Genomic DNA, 23,147 nt, shown 5'->3' on the forward strand with positions numbered 1-23,147 from the left:
CACTGTTTTTCTACTCACCAGATTTCCTCTACACTCTCTCCTGTGCCTTTAAACAGCACCTGAGCTGGTTTGGAGTATATTGGAAGTATAAATTGTGTATGACTCTTCATTTCCTCTGACCTACATGTAAGTTCTTGTTCTGTCAGTGAGGTAGATGGAGGTACAAAGCTGATTACAGGAAGAAGCATTCCTAGACTCCTGGAAGCATGCCAGGCTGCTGCTGCCATCTCTCCCTGCTCCGGGGTCTAGTGCAGGTTTATGGCCTGAGTCAGATGTTGGGCTCCCAGTATTTGATTACAGAAGTCCTGCAGAAGTGTGGGGGTACTTGCAGAGGGGTGTGGGTGTACCTGCAGAAGTAAGAAAGTGGAAGTTCTCTGCCATCTGTTGACATGATTGACAGCACAGCTTGCAGGCTACATGCCCTCTTTCCTCTCAGTGTTTTCTACTTCAGACTGCCAATTTATTTTGTGGAGTGAGTTTGCAAACTGCTCTGGTTTCTGTGTGAGTCTTAGGCCTGGGGTAGGAAGGGAGGATTTCCAGGAAGCTGTTAGGATGACTTTGCTTTGTCCACCATCAGGTCAAGGCTTCAGAGTCCTTCACCCCTCCACCCCGCCCCTGCCCTGACTTCCTTCTCACATAGGATGATAGTCCTTGGACTCCTGAGTTTTTCATTCAGCCTATATTTTTCTTTTTCACTTTGAGTGAAGGTGTAGATGCTGATGTTTATGTAATTACTCTGATACAGTTGTTAATACTTTGTAGCTTTCCTTTATTAAATTTTTTAAATGTTTACTTAATTTTTGCTTTTTATTAAAAATTGAAAAATATATCACTTGCTTTATAATTGTTAGTTGAGGATATACATGTATTCTCATAACCATGAACGGAATGCATTGGGTTTTTTTGTTGTTGTTGTTTTTTTATCCTCACCCGAGGATATTTTTCCATTTTTTGTACAGATAGAGTGGGAAGGAGAGAGAGGAAGGGAGAGAGAGAGAGAAACATCGACGTGAAGGGACACATCGAGTGGCTACCACCCGCACGACCAACCAGGGCCAGGGACAAACTGCAACTGAAGTACGTGCCCTTAGCGGGAACCAAACCCGGGTCTCTCCGGACCGCAGGCCGACGCTTTAACCGCTGAGCCAAACTGGCCAGGGCTAGTTTTAAAAACAGTAGATGCTTTCTGAATCTAAAGTCTATACCAAATCTACTCTTGACTCATTTTCAAATGATAATTTGGAGGTAATTTTTTTCTTACAACCTTAGTTGTGATCACTTTATGGATCTTTAACCCTGGACCTTTTAGATATCCTAGTTAACTTTTAGAGTATTTTATTATATTTCTCATACCCCCACCCACTCTGTAGATCAGATTAATACCTCTTTACTCCATATTTCAGGCAAAATAGTGTATAATATAATATTTATCAAGTACTTGCTTATACTTGGTGCTTTTCTAAGTGCTTTACATTTATAATCCTCACAGTAACCCTATGATTTAATAATTATCCCTATTGTAAGAAAAATTAGGCACAAAGTGGTTAAGTAAAACAGTTTTGAAAATATACAACTGAGAAGAATAACCCAAGCAGTCTGCCCTCCAAGCTTTAACTCCTGCACTGTATGCTACAGAGGGTCTAAATATACTCAGTTCTGTGGGGACTCGACAGCTAGAGTTAAGGAATTCCATTTATGCTGAGTCTAGGCTCTCTCTGCCTTGGATGAATCTCTCATCTGACCCCATCAGTTGTCTGTCTCAGCCCAGGCATAACTGTACTGGACATACATGTGCCCAGTCCATTTGGTAATGTTCTGGAATTCCAATTGAGCCTTTATAAAACCTGGTCTTTTTAGTTGAATGAATTTTCTGTCAGCTCACATCATGGTGATTGAGTCTCTAGATTAGAACAGGAAAATCTGCTATGAACCAAGTCTATTACGATTATATTATTTTTTAGATCAAAGTTTTCAGAGTACCAAGTATTCTTACATCAGGTACCAAAGTTGTTGTTATTTTACTTTTACCACTATAATTCATTCAGCCACTCACTAAGTCTTTTTTTTTTTTAAGTATTTTTCTGTCTGTCATAAAATGGTAGGTAGTTAAGCATTAAAACTGATTAATTTTAAAAGTATTTGTTAATTCATTTCAAATAAACTCATATGTGAACATAAGTAACATCTTTTTGAAAATAGCTATATTCAAAGTTTTTTTAATGTTCTGAGAGGAGTGACATTGTTTTACATTTTTGTAAGTCTTTTTGATGTCTGGCTTAATAGAAGACAGCTGGATTCTTTTATCTGCCTCTTCACTCAATCTGTTGTTATTTGTTGGTATATTTGAAGTATATGAAGAATATCTTGCCTCATGCATATGCAGCTGAAAAAGAGGTTTTTTAGCAGCCTTGTGGATATTTTTTTTAATACTCCACCAAATTTGACAAGGGGTAGTTTCTCAAAAGGTTTGTGTGTTGCAGTGTAGAGTCTGAACCCGTAAGCACCGAACTCTTTGTACTCTCACAATAAACTCCACTGGTATATCTTGCATGGAATGCAGCTTTTGTGATACCGTTCATCATCCATTTGGAAAATATTGGTTTATTGAGTTATGTAGGTCTTCCAACTAGTGACACATTTCCATATGCTTCATTATAGAAAAAAAGCGACATTTGCTAATATCGCCATTCTCATCAGAAAGTCTTTTAAGTATAAGGAAGCTTTGAAGCTTATGGGTGTCAGGATACAAGTTTCCAAAATCATTTTCATTCTGTTCAAAATATTTTCTTTTTCTTTTTTTTTAATGTTAAGATTTTATTTACAAAACTTCTTTGTTGTACAAAAAGTAAAAATGCTGTTAACAATCTTGGTGTAACTGGTAGCTACAGACAGCTGACTCACCAATCATAGCTATCCACACTACAGCAAAGTCTTACTAGAAAACCTGACAACACTTAGAGTTTTGTTGGTGTGCAGTACTCAAGCTTGGTGGTGAATTTCCAAAAAGGACTAAATGGAGAGGAATGCAGAATGTTGAGAAAATATTTTCTAATTTTCTTTGTGATTTATTCTTAGACTTATGGGATATTTAGAAGTATAATATTAGTTTCCAAATATTTGGGGATTTTTCTGGCTATCTTTCTGTTATCAATTTCTAATTTAATTCCATTATAACCAGAGAATATACTTTGTATGATTTTACTCCTTTTAAGTTTATTACCTTATGGCCCAGAATGTAATCAATGTTGATAAATGTTCCAGGTGCACTTAAAACTAATGTGTATTCTGTTGTTACTGTTTTTATAAATATAGTTGATTGTTAATTTTCTATACTCTTGTTCTACCCATTATATAGAGAAAGGTATTGAAATTTCCCAACTATAATTATATATTTGTTTCTTTTTCAGTTTAGGTTGGTCAGTTTTAGTTTCATGTATTTTGAAAATATTAAGTTCATACACATTTAGGATTATTGTGTCTTCTTAATGGATTGATCTTTCATCATGATGAAATGACCTCCTTCTCAGGGGCTTCTTCCTTGTTTTGATGTCTACATTGTCTGAAGTCAACTTTGTTTGGTTTGCCTTTGGATTAATGTTAGTATGAAAAAGGAGTACTTAATATATGATTCCATTTATATAAAGTTGCAGAACTTGCAAATAAATTGACAGAAAATAGATTAGTAGTTGTCTCAGATTGAGGAAGTAGGGAGAGATGGGTTACAAAGGGTCATGGGGGAACTTTTGGACATGATCAAAAGGTTTGTCATCTTGATTGTAGTAATGGTTTCTCAGCTATATACATATGTAAAAATTTACAAAATTGTATGCTGTTCATTGTATATCAATTATATCTCGATAAAGCTCTTTTATTTAAAAAAATACAATTCTACTAGTACACTTTGGTTCCACTGTCTTGACCAGCAGGTTTTTTTTTGTTTGTTTGTTTTTTTAATCCTCACCCGAGGACATTTTTTCATTTTTTGTTCAGATACAGCAGAAGGGAGGGAGAGGGAGAGAGAGAGAGAGAGAGAGAGAGAGAGAGAGAGAGAGAGAGGTGAAAGGGACACATCGAGTGGCTGCCACCCACACAACCCAACTAGGGCCGGGGACAAACTGCAACCGAGGTACGTGCCCTTAGCTGGAACCGAACCTGGGTCTCTCTGGACTGCAGGCCAACACTCTAACTGCTGAGCCAAACCAGCCAGGGCTTGACCAGCAGTTTTATTCAACATTTTTTTTCTTTATCAGTCCTTACCTGAGTTCATTTTTCTATTTATCTTGTGAGAAAGGAAGGGAGAGAGAGAGAGAGAGAGAGAGAGAGACATCGATGTGAGAGAGACACATCGACTGGTTGTCTCCTGCACAACCCCGACCAGGGCCAGGGACAAACCGCAACCAAGGTACGTGCCCTTGACCAGAATCAAACCTGAGACTCATTGCTCTGTGGGCTGATGCTCTTACCACTGACCCGAACCGGCCAGCGATATTCATCATTATTTTTGTGCCCTCAATGCAAATGTCAACTCAGTGAAATAAGCAAATAACATCTTAGTAGCAGTATGAAAATAATTTCAACCTTATAGATCCTGTGAAAGGGTCTCAGGGACCCCCAAGGGGGTCTGTGGGCCACTTTGAGAATACCTGGTCTACATCACAATTGAGGCTATTATAAATCAACTTTATAGCAAAAGGTATATTACTCCAAGAATGTTTTCCAGGTAGATTCAGATTATGTTGTGATTCATATTGGCTACTGAGAGTCAGGAACCTTGTTTGGTCACCAGGACACAGAATCCCAAAATGCAATATGTGGAAGATTAGTTCTATCTAATCTGTCTTGGACTTTGTAACATAGTTATGAGAGTATGTTGAAATTGAACCAGGTGGTTTAGTAATGATTAAAAGGGTTTGATGGCCAGTGATGCTTTCTAGTGAAACAAATGGGAATGTAAGAATTTGGATGTTTATCCTATTCTACCTGTTTTCTGTTTATGTTACTTAAGGTAATTTTCCCAAGAAAAAAGAGCCTTAAGTATTTGCTAATTTGTAATGTCCATTTAAGGGCTGTTTGAAATTTAAGTTGATGTATTAAAGTTCCATTTTTATTGTTTTGACCAGTATTAGGTTGTTTTTGTTTTTGTTTTTTATTTAGATGTAAGTTTATTACATAATTATGGGTAATCAGTTTTCCTACATGTATTTATGATATAGGCATGGAGAAAAATAGAAGACAAGTTTTAATGTGACAGACTCAAATTAACCATAACCACAACTTGCCCAAATGTCATGATATGGGTAAAGAGCAAATACTTTTGAGTTGGGGTGTTCTCAGAGCCTTAGATTTCTTATCTGTAAAATAGGAATGAAAGTAATAATGCATATGTGAAAATATTATTTAAATATTTCACCAAGTAATATACTGTGTTCTAGGACTGAACAATTGAAGAATTATTTTTGGTAATTGGTTTACATGGTAGGCCAAAAAAGCTGTCCTTCTCTTACAAGCATCTTACCAGTTTTTCTTCACTTCTCTGGTTAAAACTGTAAAGTTATGGAAGATTTAGTTACTTGTACAACATTTTTAAGTGGTGTTTGATTCTGTGACAATTATTTAACTTGCAAATTGGAATAGTTTTAGGGGGCACTAAAGATAAAAATAGATCTACTTACCTAGATCAATGACGGAGCAGGTTTGTAGCGTTTGTTGTGCTCACTGTTAGGTGCTAGAGATGCCAACTTGAATGAAGTTGGGACTCCATGGGACTTTAATGTCAAATGCAGAAACCAAGCCTCAAGATGGAAGAGTATAAAATGTTTTACTAGAGTTCAATACTGTTTGTGACATTATTTTATCACTTAAATGTTGTAATAGTTTTAGAATATTATATATGATCAAGAATATTAAATGAAGCATATACATTTTCTTGAATTTTATTTATTATAACCAAAGTTTGAGTCTCTTATTTTGTTTACAGTGTTAGTGGACATTTTTAATTAAACAATTTAAAAAAACGTATCCTCGTTGTTGTTATATGGAATCCAGTTTCAAAATATTGTGATAACAGAACTAGATCAGTGATTGCATGAGCTAAGGGTGGAGGCAGGCAGACTGACTGCGTAGGAATGAGAGGGAACTTTCTGGAAGGAAGGGAGGGAGGGAGAAAAAGAAAGAGGGAAGGAAGGAAAAGGAGGAGGTATGACAATTTTTCAGATAATGTAAGACTGGAATTTTTGGCAGAAGAGGAAATGAATGTGTCTGTATTTGTAGAAAGCAAATCTAGGATCTTCTGGAAGTTCCAAGAAAACAGATAGTGTTTATGTGGTAAGCAGTTAACAACCAGACACTTGATTGCTCTTTTCAGGGGCAGGGTTAGAATAGAATTTCCTGCATATAGATGCTTTCTAAAGACTTTCCCAATGCTTGAGGTAGCCATTAGAGTAGAACTCCAGGGTGGGTCACCCCATCAATCATCTGTGCTAGTTTCACTGATGTTGTGACCTAGTAGCAAGACTTAAGGCAGATTCTTCCCAGGCCTGTATTGATTTCAGACATTTGGCTTCCTATAAGTAGCTGAACTCAATTGGCAAGAAAGGCCCAACTCTCAAGAGCCTGTGGGAAAATAAACAAAATAGTACCTCAAATGCTGACAAATTACTTTGATTCTCTCTCTCTCTCTCTGCAAACCCCCTCCCACTAACCGCCCCCCCCCCCCAACTCTTCATCCTTTGGTTTTTCCAGCCAACTTGCTGCTGAAATTTAGATAGTTTAGGTCACCTTGATTTAATTATTCCAAGATAATTTTCTTTTACTAGTCTATATTGTGTTAGATTAGAAGTCAGAGAAGCCTCTTGTCAGTTTCTCATATAGTAACCCGCCCCCACCCCCCATCCTGTAGAAAACCTTTTTTCTGTGATTCTTTCTGCAGCAGTGCTGTAGAACAGTTTCTCGCCTGCGGTCAGCGCGTCGTCTCCCTCCAAGGATGTGAGAAATACTGTGTGTGTGTATTTCTCTGTGGAAAGGGGTGTTAGCGTTCATTAGATTCCCAAGGGAGTGTATGTAGCAGATGATTCAGAATCACTTAAACCAGCTGCTGCTTAGCTAAGGCAACCCCTGTTTTTATACTGCCATCTTTCAGCTGCCTTTAGTCAAATTCCAGAGTCAGATGTGGTGAACTGTTCAACAAGGACCCAGGTTAATTGAAGGCTTCCCCGAGCTCTCTGCTTGGGACCAGGAGTCCTTTTGTTGTCTTAGAGCATCCTCTGCTCACTTCTGTCAGAAAACTTGCCACATTATAGATTTGTGGACTATCTTTCTTTCTTAGATTTAAAGGCTGAGACTGTGTTGTATTAATTTTTGTGTTCCAAATACCCAGTATCATAGCAGCTATGCAGTAGATGCTTAAAAATGTTCTTGACCTGAACCATTTACCCATAATCAGCCAACAGATTCTTCTTTTCTTCCCAAGCATCCAGGATTTTAAATACTTACCTTGAGCCAGGTATAATTTTAGGCATTGGGAATACAGAGGTGAGCTCACTGCATGGAGCTTATGGGCTGTATCCAGAAGGCACATGACTTTGCCACCCCCGGAGCTGCTGCGTGTGAGCCATAGGCACTTAAAATGGTGCTGACCTTGCGAAAACTGCCCCTTCTGTCACATGCTAGTTATGTGCACATGTTCCGCTTTTTTCATCTCTCAAACCAAAATGGAAATGCTCGTTCTAGTCTTCCTCAAAACCATCTATTAAATGTATTCTCAAAATATTTTTCTCTGAATACAGCTGTTAATAGTTTGCCTCTAAAAACAGAAAATATAGATTGAAGATACTGATAAAAGAAGTGTAAGCATTTAGAAACATGTTCTGTACAACATGTTTTTGTTGCTGTTTTTTTTAACTCAGTAGGAAAAATTCATGATTTAAAATATGAATAAAACAAAACCTGCATGCCTGGTTCACTAGTTTGCTCTCTTCTAGCTTATACATATTTTTAATTCCATGGATGTGGGTTATGTCAAACTAAATGTGCAGCACTACCATACAGAGGAATTGTTTGGTTCTTGATGGACTATAACTTTATTTTCAAAACAGGATGTGATATGGTCCGACTTCGGGTTTCATGGAAGAAATGGACAGGAAAGTACATTGTGGATCGGCTCCCTGGGGGCTCACACACCCTGTCATCTGGACTCCTATGGTTGCAACTTAGTATTCCAGGTACAAGGAAGGTAATACACATGTGCGGCATGAGAACGTGTGTGTCTGCGTGCCTGTGTGTGTGTCTGTGTTGCACAGGAAGAGAAACCAGTACTGGTAGGTGGTAGGACCCCAAGATTTTATCCTGGCTCTATCCTGTCAGCCTGCCTCACGACCAGGTAAGATCTCTTGACCTCTGGTTGTTTCCTCCTTTGTGAAGTGAGGGGAACAGTTAAATGGTGTTTCCGTGTGTGTCTTTCAGCCATGTTCAGGATTGCCTTCACAAAGCTGATCCTAGACTTCCAGGATTCCTCTCCCAGTTCAGCTTCAGTCCTCTGCTTAGCTCTTTTACATAAGAGTCTGTGTAATTTTCAAACTTTTATTTAAAATCAGGGACACCTGCCTTGGCCAGGTGGCTCAGTTGGCTGGAGCATCATCCCATGCACCAAAGGTTGTGGGTTTGATTCCTGGTCAGGGCACATACCTAGTGTGCAGGTTCGATCCCCAGTTGAGGCATGTGCAAGATATATCTCTCTCACATTGATGTTGCTCTCTCTCTCTCCCCCACCCCCTTCCTCCCTCTCTCTAAAAAAAAAAAAAAGGCAGGAACACCCTTTCTTCAAACCTAAATAAGTAAGAGCAGAGCAGTTTGTTGAAAGGAAGAGACTTTGCTGCTATCCCTCAGGCCCCTGAGGCGATGCCAGGGAGCCTGGTTTGAGAAATGCTGGACTAGACAGCCTCTTTCAACTCTAAATTTTAGTTTGTGCCTACCTATAGACACAATGCAGTATTTTTTTCACTTTAGTTCAATTTTGGTTTTTTGTTTCTTTAATTTTTTTTTATTGACTTTAGAGAGGAAGGGAGAGGAGGAGAGAGGTAGAAACATCGATGAGAGAGAACATCGATTGGCTGCCTCCTGCATGCCCCCCACTGGGGATTGAGCCCACAGCCTGGGCATGTGCCCTGACTGGGAATCGAACCAGCGACCTCGTGGTGCATGGTTAGACGCTCAGCCACTGAGTCACACCGGCCGGGCTTTAGTTCAATTTTGTATCTTCACAGTCTGTGGACCCTAAGAGATAAAAGAGCTAAGTCAGGTAATAATTTTGATAGTCTCTGGTTTTAGGAGTTATGTGAGAACAGTCGGCTCTCCTTTATCATGGTTAATCAGTTCCAGAGTGTACCACAATAAATGAATTTCCACAAAGTGGGATTCTTTATTTATATACAGTTGTCCCTCGCCACTTCGCGCTTTGACTTTTACGGCTTCACTCTATCACTCTTTTTTCAAATATAGTATGGTACAGTATTTGAAAAAACTGCGATAGAGTGAAGCCACAAAAGTCAAAGCGCGAAGTGGCGAGGGACAACTGAATTTGTTTCTTCCACTTGGAGATGTACTCCAGCTGTTATATATGCAGCCTTATTTCCCCTATTTAATGATACCCCCGTCTCCTCTCCTGGCCGTTCAGGACATTTCTTGGGCAGCACAGAGGGGAAAGCAGAAATGGTCATGAGGGTCTTGACTCCCAGGCAAATACTGCTTGTTCTCTGTTCTTGCAGCATGTAGAACCCTGAGAGCTCTTCAGCAGGGGATGACATGATGATTGACTACGTTTTCTGATTAACAAAAGAAGGATGCATATATATTACATTTTAAGCCAAGCCAAGCAAATTGTATGGGATGGTTATTGTTATGGCTCTTCCTTTGGGAAACACAGCTATGGCGCAGAGATAGGAACTGGGACCGGAGAGGTCAGGAGATCTGTGACTTAGTTCCGGTTCTACCAGTGAAAGACTCAAGCCAATACTGAGTCCCTCTCTACTACTTTGAAAGTGAAATTAGACTGATGATCTCTTAAAAATCCTTCCAATTCTAACATTCTAAATATACCAAATACCAAAAATTTTTCTAAGCTAGCAACAGGTACAGTGGAATGGAGTAGCCTTACCATTTCTAAAGCAAAATAAGGCTTGAGTATATACTCCTTCATTCAAAAATAGCAGCCAACTGCTTCCCAGTTTTGAAAGGACGTGGGTGACAGCCCCGTGGAACTGCACTGGGTCACTAGAGGGCTTCAGGCTTTTCTCAGAACTAGGTGTTTTCCCATCTGTCTTTCTCGGGACCGCAGGCTGACGCGCTAACCGCTGAGCAAAACCGGCCAGGGCTGTCTTTCTCTTTGCTTCCCCATTAGTGTGTTTCTGTCTCTGTCTCTTCCTTTTGAACTATTGTCCCTCCTTTGTCTCCCGTATCTTCCCTCTATTGGCTCGAAGTATGGGTGTGTCTGGTGCTTTGTAAGTTTTTCAAAATTTTTAAAGTGACTGAAACATCTTACAGTTTTCTCTTTTTGAAAATTTCTATATTACTCTGCTTTTTAGTTATGGGGCATCGTTTATGCATTTCTCTTCCTTAATGGATTACCTTAAGAAATTTACAACCCCAACAGGAAGAAGTCTGGAAACTATCTGGTGGGTAGAACTACAGGTGGTTGCTCTGGATAAGATAAGAATACAGATATTGGGGGGGGGGGGGCGGATTTATTCTAGGAACTATAGAATGAGGGATGGAAACAGTGTATGAGGACTTTGATTTGGGATATGAAAGAATGATCTTTCAAACCGATCCTGTCCCAGCAAAGGTGCTGCGTCAGGGCATCATTAGCTCCTGCCCTGCCACCACCAGGTTTCAATGGAGGAGATTCCAGCACTTACTGAGGTGGGCCAGGTGACCACTATCATTGCTCCTCTATCCCTTTATGGACTGAATGAAAACGAGTAAAAACAAACACTTAGCTGCTGCCTTCTTACATGTTTTATCACAAGTTCAGAGTACTAATTTATATCTTCTTTTTTCTTTAATTAGGAAAAGATGGCATCTCTTTCCTCCTGAAGATACTCCTTTCCTTTATCCAACTAGAATCCCTTATGAAGAATCTAGCGTGTTTAGTAAAGTCAATGTTGTCAATCCTGATTTTAAACGTTTTCCTCAGTTCCAGAAAGCTCGAAGACATGTGGTTACGCTGAGCCCAGGACAGGTAATGGGGGCTTTGAAACCTTGATGACCTGTCAGAGGACCCCCTAGCTATAACTTCTTTCAAGTCGCTATGCCACATGCCTCCCCCTTTCCTCCCCTCCGCCCAGTACAAATAAAAATGGTTTCTTCCCTGGTGTTCTGCTATTGGAGGGTAGCTTTTCCAGCTACAGGCTTTACTTCTCTCTTCTCAGGTCACAGAAAGATGGGAGGAGGGAACACAGCTCCTCCTGCTGGTAAAGATGAGCATGGACTGTGGAAGAAGACAGCTCACAAAATCTTTTTTTTTTTTTCATGTTAAGAAAAAGTGTCAAGGCATGGGTACTTGAGCACCTCTGGAACATTTATTCACAGTTAATATCTGTTCAACTCTGCTAGAACCCAGACACATATACTCAAGTTGTAATGCATTTAGGTGGTGGGCCAACAAAGGCAGAATGAATGGAGAATGATTTGCTTTTAAGCAAGAATGGATGTTGCTTTTGTAACTGTCTCTGAAGCATTCCCAAAGGTATTATACCTAGTGCTGCTGCCCAGTAGGGAGAATCATCTTAATAGCACTGGCATCTGCTTTCTGATGTTTTATTAACAATTTGAAAAATGTTCTTAGTCTCTTATGGAGAGTTTATTCCCTCAATTATCCCTCTCCCCTGCCTGTTTTTCTTCCTTTGCTACCTTCTCAGTGGCTCCTTTCCTGCTTTCTTCATGCTTGAGTATAGACTCACGTTGCCTCAACCTGTTGGCAGTTACTCTCCCTTCACCTCTCCCTCCAGCCCCTGGAAACCACTTACCTTTTCTTTCTCTATAGAGTTACCTATTCTGGCCATTTCACATAAGTACAGTCATACAATATATGAGCTTTCGTAACTGGTTTCTTTCACTTAGCATAAGGTTCATCCATGCTGTAGAATGTTATTAGTACTTCATTCCTTTTTATGGTTGAATATATTCCACTGTATGGTGATACATTTTGTTTAACCATTAATCAGTGATGGCCATTTGGGTTGGTTTTGTACTTTTGAGCTATGGTAAATAATGCCACTATGAACATTTGTGTACGAGTTTTTGTACACATATATGTTTTCATTTCTCTTTGGTATATATACCTAGGAGTGGAATTGCTGGGTCATATAGTAACTCTGTGTTTAACTTTTTGGGAAACTTCCAAACTGTTTTCCACAGCAACTGCACCGTCTTACCTTCCCACCAGCAGTGTATGAAGGTTCCAGTTCCTCCACATCCTCACCAACACTTGTTATTTCTCATTATTATTATTAATGATATAATTATTATATCATTATTATGTTGTTGTTGTTGTTGTAAACATTCTACTAGTGAGTGTGAAGTTGTAATTCATTTTTTCTTCGATTTTAATAGCCAAATTTGAATGTTTCTGTTTAGCATAACCAGTTTTCCTTGCATCCTACTTATTCCTTAATCCACCTCAAACTGGTGCTCTCTTACTACGTACTGGAAGTATACACTGTGATAGGACATTCGTGACCTGCTAATGACAAAATCCAGTGTGTCCCATTCCACTAAAAGGAACTCTCTTCCCGTCTCCCAGCTCAACTTTGTCCATAGCGAGTGCCACCAGTTTCCAGATCTGAAGGCCAAGAGCCCGAGGTCATCTCTCTGTTCTACTCAGCCTTCCGCAGGAAATCTCATACTGAGTCTGAACAAACGCAGTCCGCCTTGACTCTGCCTGTTGCTTTTGTCTACTATACCTTCCTGGCTAGATCTTAGCATTTAATAATTGGACTATTGCAGGAATCTCCTGTCCTTCTCAGACTCTCCCATAATGTCACTATTTTAACCATCCCCCTACTTAAAGTTTCTTAGCCACTCCTAATGCCAATAGGATAAAATCCAGATTCTGTATTCTGATTTCAGAGCCCTCCACAGACCCTCCCCCAACAAACTCTCCCACTTACCTCTCATTACTCCCTCTGCATGGTAAGACTGGCCCACTCGCTGTGCCTCAACAACCCCACCTCCCTTGTCTGTGCCTCTTCTCCCTCCCGATACATCCTCAGTCTTCTCTCTGACTTACCATCCAGCCCTGGTTCAAATCACACTCCCTCCATCCAGCTTGCCCCTGGCCTTAGTTCATGCCTGCTTCTCCCACCTTTGAAGTTCCTGCACCAGTGTCCACTCATCAGGGTTACCACTTGTGTAAGTCCACCATTCTGCTTACTACTTTTCACTGGCCAGATCGTAGACTGAGAAGACAGAAACGATGTCCTGCATTCTTACCTATGCCCTTTCTCAGAATGTGTACAACTATTTTTCAGTGGAAAAGGGGAACTATTAGAGTCTCAAAATCCTGTACTAAGACTTAGATGTGAACAGAGAAGGTCCAGGATTAGGGAGAGTAGTGATGGGAGGAGCTGGTAGTATCCTTTGTAGAACAGATGAATTTGTCAATTTAAAAAAAAGAACAAAAGGATTATGGGGTTTTTTTTCTTGTTTTCCACTCCTAAAGCAATATTATGATAAATTCATTTGTATTACTTTTTCTAGTGTCTTCAGTTAGGGTTTAATTCTGACATAAAAATAAAATTCCTGTTCTTGTGCTAACCATTTTTTGTTTACCCTTTAGGTTCTGTTTGTTCCCAGACACTGGTGGCATTACGTAGAGTCCATTGATCCTGTCACTGTCAGTATAAACTCATGGATTGAGCTGGTACTTATTTTTCTTAATAAATGTATCCCCTGCTTTTTACATATACAAAGCCTGTTTATAAAATGTGGTGATTAACTTTAACCAACATTCCAATGTTACTTTGTGTTGATATGCTATAATTTATGTATTCTGTGCTCTGTTGGTGGATATTTAGGTTAGAGATAGGAGTTTTAGTAATGTGCCATTTTTTCTTTTAAGGGTACACAGTGGGCCCTAATGTTGGCACGCAGGGTTTTTCCCCTGGGCCAGCGTTAGGAGAATTGTGTTGGGCCTGGCTGGATCTCCCCTGTTTGCCCCATGTTGCCAGTCCCATCTCACACCACCTGGGCCAGAAATACCTGCTTATTGCTTCAGGGCTCTCATAACTAATTGCAGAACTCTCAGTCCTGGCTTATATGTTTTCTCAAATCATTTCATTTCTGCCAGAAGCCTTTTCCCTCCAATAAGCTTTGCTTAATCCTGGTTTTCTACTTGACAATTAAAATGGCTGCCTGTTCAGCTCACATCTATTTTCTTCAACCCAAGGGCTTAATTGCATCTTTTTGTTGTTGTTAATCCTCACCTGAGGATATTTTTCCATTGAGTTTTAGATGGAGTGGGAGGGAGGAAGGGAGGGAGGGAGAGAGAGAGAGAGAGAGAAAGAGAAAGAGAAAGAGAGAAAGAAAGACACATCTCTGTGAGAAAGAGACATTGGTTGGTTGCTGCCCGCACAAACCCATCTGGGGCTGGGGATTGAACTTGCAACCCAGCCACGTGCCCTTGACCAGGAATCGAACCCGTGATGCTTCGGTCTGAGGGCCAACACTCTAACCAGTGAGCCAAACCAGCCAGGGCACATCTGTATGCTCTTTAACCAGAGGTTTGGCTGCACCTGTGCCCTCTTTAACCTGAGGCCTTCAGTGCATCTCTGTGTCCTGTTCCCAGAGCTTGGTTGCATCTCCTGTCTTTGGCAGCTGCACTCTTCTCTCAGTCAGGCTTTTCTTACCCTTGGTAATGGAAAGGGCTGTGGAGGAACACAAACCCGTCCTGTAAGGGGAAGCTGTGTGTGTGAGCTGAGGAGAGTTGTAGCCCTTGAGAATTAGGTGAGAGGTGTGGCGTGGGATCAGTAGAAGCACGGAAGTTCTGCCCGCAGCACGCTGAATTGGAGGTGGAGCAGATGCCAGGGTGGAGTCCAGGGAGTCCTTCCACTCCCGGTACCAGTCACCTGCAGTAGCCCTGACAGGTGCCGCTTCTCCCAAGCCAGCTCATTCTGTTGTTGAAGTGTGTCTTCGGGGTAGAATCTTAAAAGTGGGTTTGTCAAGCACAGGGTAAATGTATCTTTAATTTTGTTAGGTTTTGCCAAATTCCACTCCACTGTGATTGTGCCATTTCGCATTTCCATCAGTCGTGTGAGAGTGCTTCTTTGCTCCACAGCCTCACCGACAGGATGTGTTCTTAAACTTTGTTGCTTCTGGCGTGTGAATCATAGCCAGAAAGACTTTTCTGTCTTCCAGGTCTTCCAGGACATAAAGGAATTCACCAGTGTTTTTACAATTTGGATTTTTTTTTTTATTTTTATGCTTAGATCTCTTGTCCATTTAGAGGTTTCTACTAGTATATAGTGTAAGGTTGAGATCAATTTATCTTTTACTAAATGACAATAGAATTGTCAGGGCCGTCACTTATTTTAAAGTCTGTCTTTTCCCTGGTAATTTGAAATATCACCTTAATCATATACTAGATATCATTATTTACTTGGGTCTATTTCTTCCATTGTTCTTTCTTCACATTCTTTCATCAGTTCTATCTTTTATTATTTAGAGATATCTTCTAGTACATTTTTTAAATCTGTAGGGCTAACTTCTGTCATAGCTTTTCTTTTGCAGTGTTTCCCTGGCCCCTCTTGATTTTATTTTTTCATATGATCTTTAGAATCAGTTTGTCTAGCTTCATTAACAAAAACTGGTGATATTTTTATTCAATCCATATTATATGAACTTTATGAGATTGAATTGTCCTATCCAAGAATGAGATACCTTCCTACTTGTCCAAATCTAATTTTCTTTATTTCAGGAGTGTTATAAAGTTTTCCTCATATAGGATTTGCTTTTTTTTTTTTTTAAGGTTTATCTTTAGGCATTCTATCTTTTTTGTTGCTATGGTAAGTAGGGTCTTCTCTTTCATTATATCATCTGACTGGATGTTATTTGTGTAAATGAAGACTATTGAATGTGTTAATTTGAATTAATTTATCCACACATAGTGATTTTTTTATTGACCATCTTGTATTTTCAGTTCTCTCTCAGATTACCTAAAAATTAAAATAGTTTAACCTCTTTTTTTCCTATCTGTTTGCTTGTAACTGTTTTCTTTTATTTGATTACATTGGCTAATACCTCCAATTCAGTAGTAAGTATTAGTGGAGATAACAACATCCTTGTTTTTTTTTTTTCTTACTTTAGAGGGAATTCCTCTAGTGATTTCTCTTTAAGTAAAAGGCTGCATTTAGGGCTGAGTTGTGTATATACTTTATCATGTTAAGTATTTCTCAATTCCTATTTCATTACCTTTTGTTTATTAAAATCAGGAAAAGGTGTTGAATTTTGTTGAATGCCTTTTTAAGCATCGATTAAGATGATGATATAATACTCCTCTTTAGTAAATACCTGGTTTTATGGCAAATTATATCAGTGGATTTCCTAATATTGATTCATCCTTAATTTCTGGAACAAATCTCTTGTGGTTGTAATGTGTTATTTTTTAATGTACTATAGAATATTATTTGTACATATTTTATTTAGATTTGAAAATAGATAGTCTCAAGAGTTTGAAACCCTGGTCTTTTTAAAGCTTGTAATATACCATCTGTGTAGTTGTCTCTCCTAGAATTTTCCAAAGGATAGGTATCATAGCTTCTTTTTGTGTACTTCAATTTGAAAACCATTCATTCTTTCTTGAAAAACTAGAGTGCAGAATTGGAGTTTAGTAATTATATCTTCCTCTGGCATGTATTGCTTTTATTTTTGTCTCTTCCGGCACTAGACCATAATTCCTTCTTGTTGTCAAATTTAGCTCCAAAAAGCCCTTAGGTCTTAAAACCTATCTACTGTATTCAAGCTAACTCCAGCCTCTGGTATTCCTGTCACGAGTCACATTGATTTGGGAAAACATAGATATTAGTTCTCTTCAGGTGGTGCAGTATTCATTCCTTCTCAGTTTCTCTGGAAAAGAAATGTAGATTCTGTTTGTTCTGATATATTTAAGGGGATAAAGTAAATTCTCAGTTCTTCCCAATGGTGCCTTTTTCATCCATTTTTCCTCCTTATTCTTCCAGTATTGAAATGTATGTATCAGTATTTGTTCCAAATGTTTTTAGAAAACATTTTTGTTCATTTTTACAGGCTATCCTCTCTCATAATTTTTTGTTATGTATTTTATTTCATGTATGCATATGAAACTAGATATGTAGCATATTTGTAGGATATGAAGAGTAATATAAGGAATACCAATGAACCCGTTACCTGACCCCAAACTAGAAAGTTACAGAAAACATGCATGTGTTGTGCTTTCCCCATCCCACCCCATCTGTTTTCTTCACTAGCTTCATTCTCTTGCTTAAACAAAGCAAGTTTTATTATGTATTTATATGTCCCTGCTTAGTATACTGCTTAGTTTTGCACACTTTTGAGCTCTATGCAAATGAGGTCATATTTACTGTAGTCTTCTGGGCTTGTGGGTTTTTTTTTTTATCTTTATTGTTGAATGTATTACAGATGTTCCTCATTTTTCCCCCATTGACCCCCTCCTCCCCACTCCCGCCGCCTCCCGCCTTTTCCCACACTGTTGTCTGTGTCCATTGGTTATGCATATAAGTTCTTTGGTTTATTTCTTCCCATCCCCCAACCCCTTTCCCTTTGAGGTTTGTCAGTCTATCAATGAATTTGTACTTCTTAATTCCTTCAACTTTTACACCCATTCCCCCAACCCCCCTCCCAAATGGCAACCAACAAAATGTTCTCTGTATCTCTGAGAATGTTTCTGTTCTGCCTGTTCATTTGTTTGTAGATTCCATTGTCAATAGATATGTATTCATTGCCATTTTGTTTGTTCATATATTTTATCTTTTTCTTCAAAAAGACCCTTCAACATTTCATATAATAACAGTTTGGTGGTGATGAACTCCTTTAGCTTTTTCTTGTCTGGGAAATTCTTTATATGGCCATCGATTATAAATGACAGCTTTGCAGGATAGAGTAATCTTGGTTATAGGTTCTTACTTTTCATTATTCTGAATATTTCTTGCCACTCTCTTCTGGCCTGCAAAGTTTCTTTCGAGAAATCAGCTGACAGTCTTATGGGAACTCCCTTGTAGGTAATTATCTGCTTTTCTCTTGCTGCTTTTAAGATTCTCTCTTTGTCTTGAACCTTTTGCATTTTGATGATGATGTGTCTTGGTGTGGGCCTCTTGCGGTTCATCTTGTTGGGACTCTGTGCTTCCTGGACTTGTATGTCTTTTTCCTTCACCAAGTTAGGGAAGTTTTCTGCCATTATTGTTTCAAACAGGTTTTCAATTTCTTGTTCTTGCTCTTCTCCTTCTGGCACCCCCAAGATGCGAATGTTGGCATGCTTGAAGTTGTCCCAGAGGCTCCTTACACTATCCTAATTTTTTTGGATTCTTTTTTCTTTTTGTTGTTCTGATTGTGTGTTTTTTGCTTCCTTATATTCCAAATCAATAGTTTGCTTCTTGGCTTTAGCTACTCTACTATTGAATCTGTATAAATTATTCTTTATTTCAGTTAATGCCTCCTTCATTTCTGACTGTGCATCCATCATTTCTGACTGGTCCTTTTTTATGCTCTTGAGGCCCTCACTCAGTTCGCTGAGGTTCTCACTAAGTTCATTGAGCATCCTTATAAGCAGTATTTTGAACTCAGCATCTGTTAGGTTGCTTATCTCCATTTTGCTTAGTTCTTTTCTTGGGGTTTTGTTCTGTTCTTTCATTTGGGACCTGTTTCTTTGTCTCCTCATTTTGGCTGCCTCCCTGTGTTTGTTTCTGTGTATTACTTAAGGAGAGGTATGGGGCTATCTGAGACTAGATGCTGCTTGTTTGAAAGAATTTAAGAAAACCTGAAGCAGGATCCAAGACAAGCCAATCCTGTGGTTAAGCAACTGGCAACAGCTTGGGTGGGCCTGAAAGTTGGGTGGGGCGGGGCCTCAGGGAATCACCAGGGCGGGGTTACCAGTGTGGAGTCCCAGATATGGCGACTGTCTGCTGCCCCAGGGAAGGGTTCACCAAAGGAACAAAGGCCTCTGACAGCACGTTTGTCTCGGAGAAAGCCCCCTCTCCAGCCCTCGTTCCAGTGCCAAACAGCTCAGTTCTTTCCTGTATGTCTCTGGCATCCCTCGAGCTGCCTCCCCTCCAAGCTTAGAGGGAGTGAGTCCAATAAGTCCGTGCGCGGGCCCTTTAAGAGGAGGTGCCTGGGGCTCCAGCCGCTTCAGCTTCCCTGAGCCTCAGTTCCCTCTGGTTTTTCCAGCCAGAAGTTATGGGGACTTCTCTTCCTGGCACTGGAACCCTGAGCGGGCGCCTGGTGTGGGACAAGGACCCCTCAGTCCTCAGGAAGGACCTTCCCAGCCAAGGTGTCCTCCGGATTTTTATCTGCCACACGTGGGTGTGGGACCAGCCTGTCCGCCTTCGCCCCTCCTACCAGTCTGGATGTGGCTGCTGCTTTAATTCCATAGTTGTAGGACTTCCATTCAGCTTGATTTCAGGCGGTTTTGAATGATGGTTGTTCTGTAGTTTAGTTGTAACTTTGATGTGGTTGTGGGAGCACGTGATACCGCGTTTACCTACGCCGCCATCTTGGCTTGTGGGTTTTTTTAAATAATGACTTTATTATGATATAATTTATATACCATCCAGATCAGCCATTTGAATTGTACAGTTCAGTAGTTTTTACTATATTCACAGAATTGTGCAACCATACCCAAATCAAATTTGGTACATTTTCACCACCCTAAAAAGAAACCCCATATCTATTGATAGTTACTCCTCCCATTTTCCTTTCTAGCCATAGGCGATCATTAACCTGTTTACTATCTGTGTAGATTTGCCAGTTCTGGAATTACATAATGTAGTGTTCTGTGGCTGGCATCTCTCACTCAGCATGTTTTCAAGATTCATTATGTAGTAGTATGTATCAGTATTTCATTTCTTTTTTTATGGCTGAATGTGTTCCATTGTATAAATATACCATGTTTTGTTTATTCATCCATGAGTTGGTAGACATTTGGATTGTGTCTGCTTTTAGCTACTATGAATAATTCTATTGTTAACATTCATGTACAAGTTTTATGTGGATATATGTTTTCATTTCTCTTGGATATACACCTCGGAGTGGAATTGCTGGGTCATATGGTATGTTAATTAGTCAAGGCAGGGCAGCAGGATGAAAACTCAAGGAGTTGAAGTTGCGGTCTAGAGTGTGAAATCTGTAGGACAGCCCAGCAGGCTGGACGCTCACTCAGGGTTTCTGCTAGTCTTGAGGCAGAATTCCATCTTCTCCAGGAAACCTTGGTTTTCACTGTGGAGGCCTTCAACTGATTAGATGAGGTCCACCCACATGGTTGAGGGCAATCTTCTGAAAGTCAACTGATTACAGATATTAATCACATCTAGAAAATATCTTCACAGTAACATCTCTGCTAGTGCTTGACCAAACAACTGGGCACCAAAGCCCAATCAAGTTGACTTATAAAATTAACCATCACATATGTTAAACTTTTGAGGAACTGCCAGGCTTTTTTCCAAAGCAGCTGTACCCTTTACAGTCCCACTAGCAGTGACTGAAGACTGGTTTCTCCCCATCCTCGTCAACACTTGTGGTTATCTGTCTTTTTTATTGTAGCCGTCCTTGTGTAAAGCGTGTCTCAATGTGGGGGATTTGCTTTTTCACACTGATATTATGTTTCCAAGATTCATCTGTGTTGTCACATTCATTTCACTGTGAAGTATTTTCTTGTGTTAATGTACCACAATTTACTGGTTCATTGTTCTGGGTTCTTTACTATTTTTTACTTTTATAACTGGAGTATTCTTGTACAAATGTACAAGTTTCTCTAGAGAGTATGTGTATATCTCAGAGTAGAATTGCTGGTCTGTAGGGTATACAGTACTCAAGTTTACAAGATAATGCTAACATGTTTTCCAAATGGCTCTATCAGTATGCACTTATATCATCAGTGTGTGATACTTGTGTCTGTCAGGGCACATTTTTCCACCACTTGGAATTATCAGACCCTCTTTTACTGGGGCTTTTTTTGTTTGTTTCTCGATTTACATTTCCTATATTTTTAATGAGGTTAAGCATATTTTTATGTTTATTAATCATGTAATTGTTTTTTGTTGAAATGCTTATCTTCATGTCTTTTGCCCATTTTAAAAATTGGGTCATTTTCTTACTGAAGTGTGCAAACTCTTTATATAGTCTAAATATTAATCTCATATTCTTACAGGGCTTTATCAATTATACTATATATTATAGACATCTGGGATTTTTTTTTTCTTTTATGGTGTTTGATGAAGTAAAGTTGTTGACTTTAATGTAGTTTGTCATTAATGCTCTGGTTTATATTTATTGTATCTTAAAAAACTTATTTACAGATTTAGCCATCTCATTCTTGTGGCTAAGCATGTTTATTATAATTTTTCTCCCATTCCTCAAACAATTAGCTTGTCAAACTCTATAAGGATTATTTCTATATATGTAACACTTTTTTTTTTTTTTGGCTTGAAACATGTCAGAGAATGGAAAAGATTGGGGGAAAAAAACCATCACAAAGTGGTTCATGTTCAAGGCCTATGCCTTATAGACAGGATATATACTTAAATTTGGCTAGTGAAATATTCTGCGGCTCTTCTGGATGGCAGATGATAGTAAACACACAAAAAATTGTGGTCTGCCAACATGTTCATATTATTAAGCTTATATTAATGAGAAAAGAACAGGTAATTAAGAGACTCTTATCTCTTTTAAGCCATGAGACACAGAGACAAATGAAAAACAATGGTGTTTTCATCTCAACTTAGGAAGAGGACCACCAGGCTCGGGTAGAGGAGGCCATCACCCGCACGCTTGTGTGTGCCCTGAAGACTGCGGAGGACCCACACAGCACCAGAGCTTGGCTGAACCCAACAGAGGTAGGCCACTTTGGGCTCCCGTCATGGCAGTTGCTTCCTGTAATAAATCAACCCTGACTAGATGTATTTTCCAATCTATGTAGCCACTCTAAAAGGTTTTTCGTTTTCCTTAGGTTGAGGAAACATCCCATGAAGTCAATTGTCGCTACTTAAATAGAGCTGTTTCAGCCTTTTTTGATCATTACAGAACATCTAAGCCAGTAGAAATCCAAGCACTCAGAACAAACGGAGAGTACGTGAAGAAAGAATTAAGTGTGCACAGCCTCATGGAGGTGGATCAGACAGGTAGCCAGAACCTGACCTCGGGAACAGTAGAACAGCAGGCAGCAAGTCCCTTCGGCCCTGATCTGGTTCCCGTGCAACCGAGTTCTGAAGACCCACCCTCAGAAAGAGGGGGCATACTTGAAAATGATGGTAAAGACTTTGTTGCCAAAGATGGAGAGCAATTTGAAAAATTGCACTGTACTAAGAAGCAACGAATAATGAGTAAACATGAGAATGCAATTGGTGAACAAATTGCTTCAAATAATACTATGGCCCCTTCTCAGACATTCATTTCCACAGATAACTTGCTGGACTGCTTGGTGAATCCACAAGTAACCAAGATTGTGGCACAACTTTTGATACAAGGAAGAAGTTTGTGATTATAATAGAAAATGACTTTTTAAATACTATTTTTAAATATTTTCAAAATAGTACGATTTTTAAATAAAAGCTGAAGTAGCACAAATTATGCTCATGCTTGTAAATGTACTTGTTAAATTTCAGTCTCTTGCCACCTTCTTGCATGCACATTGCTCTGTTATTTGTTAGACCTTTTTCCTGAGCCCTTTCCTTTCCTCTCCCATTCCATCCCTCCAGCCCTCTTCAAATGTAAGCCCCAAGTGTTCTCAACCGGAAAGAATCTCTCCATCAGCCTGAAGCAGGGGCGGCTTGTTTTTGTAATGAAGTGTGATTGGAACACAGCCTCGTGACTTGTTCACGTGCTGTCTGTGGTGGTGGGGTTGCTGTAGCAGAGTTGAGCAGTGACAGAAACCAGATGCCCACAAAGCTGAA

General features: G+C 39.5%; 1 protein-coding gene across 1 annotated transcript in view; it reads left to right on the forward strand.

The window, feature by feature from the left end:
* HSPBAP1 (HSPB1 associated protein 1) overlaps positions 1 to 22,773 on the forward strand; it is a 49,897-nt gene extending 27,124 nt beyond the window's left edge. The window contains exons 4-8 of the mRNA XM_036242911.1: positions 8,094 to 8,230; positions 11,062 to 11,233; positions 13,832 to 13,915; positions 21,981 to 22,091; positions 22,205 to 22,773. Of these exons, the coding sequence (XP_036098804.1) occupies positions 8,094 to 8,230; positions 11,062 to 11,233; positions 13,832 to 13,915; positions 21,981 to 22,091; positions 22,205 to 22,735 (1,035 nt within the window). The 3' untranslated portion in view covers positions 22,736 to 22,773. The remainder of the gene's footprint in view (positions 1 to 8,093; positions 8,231 to 11,061; positions 11,234 to 13,831; positions 13,916 to 21,980; positions 22,092 to 22,204) is intronic.
* Positions 22,774 to 23,147: the final 374 nt, after the last annotated feature.

Source organism: Molossus molossus, unplaced genomic scaffold, assembly GCF_014108415.1.
Source record: "Molossus molossus isolate mMolMol1 unplaced genomic scaffold, mMolMol1.p scaffold_m16_p_5, whole genome shotgun sequence".
NCBI classification, from domain to species: Eukaryota; Metazoa; Chordata; class Mammalia; order Chiroptera; family Molossidae; genus Molossus; species Molossus molossus.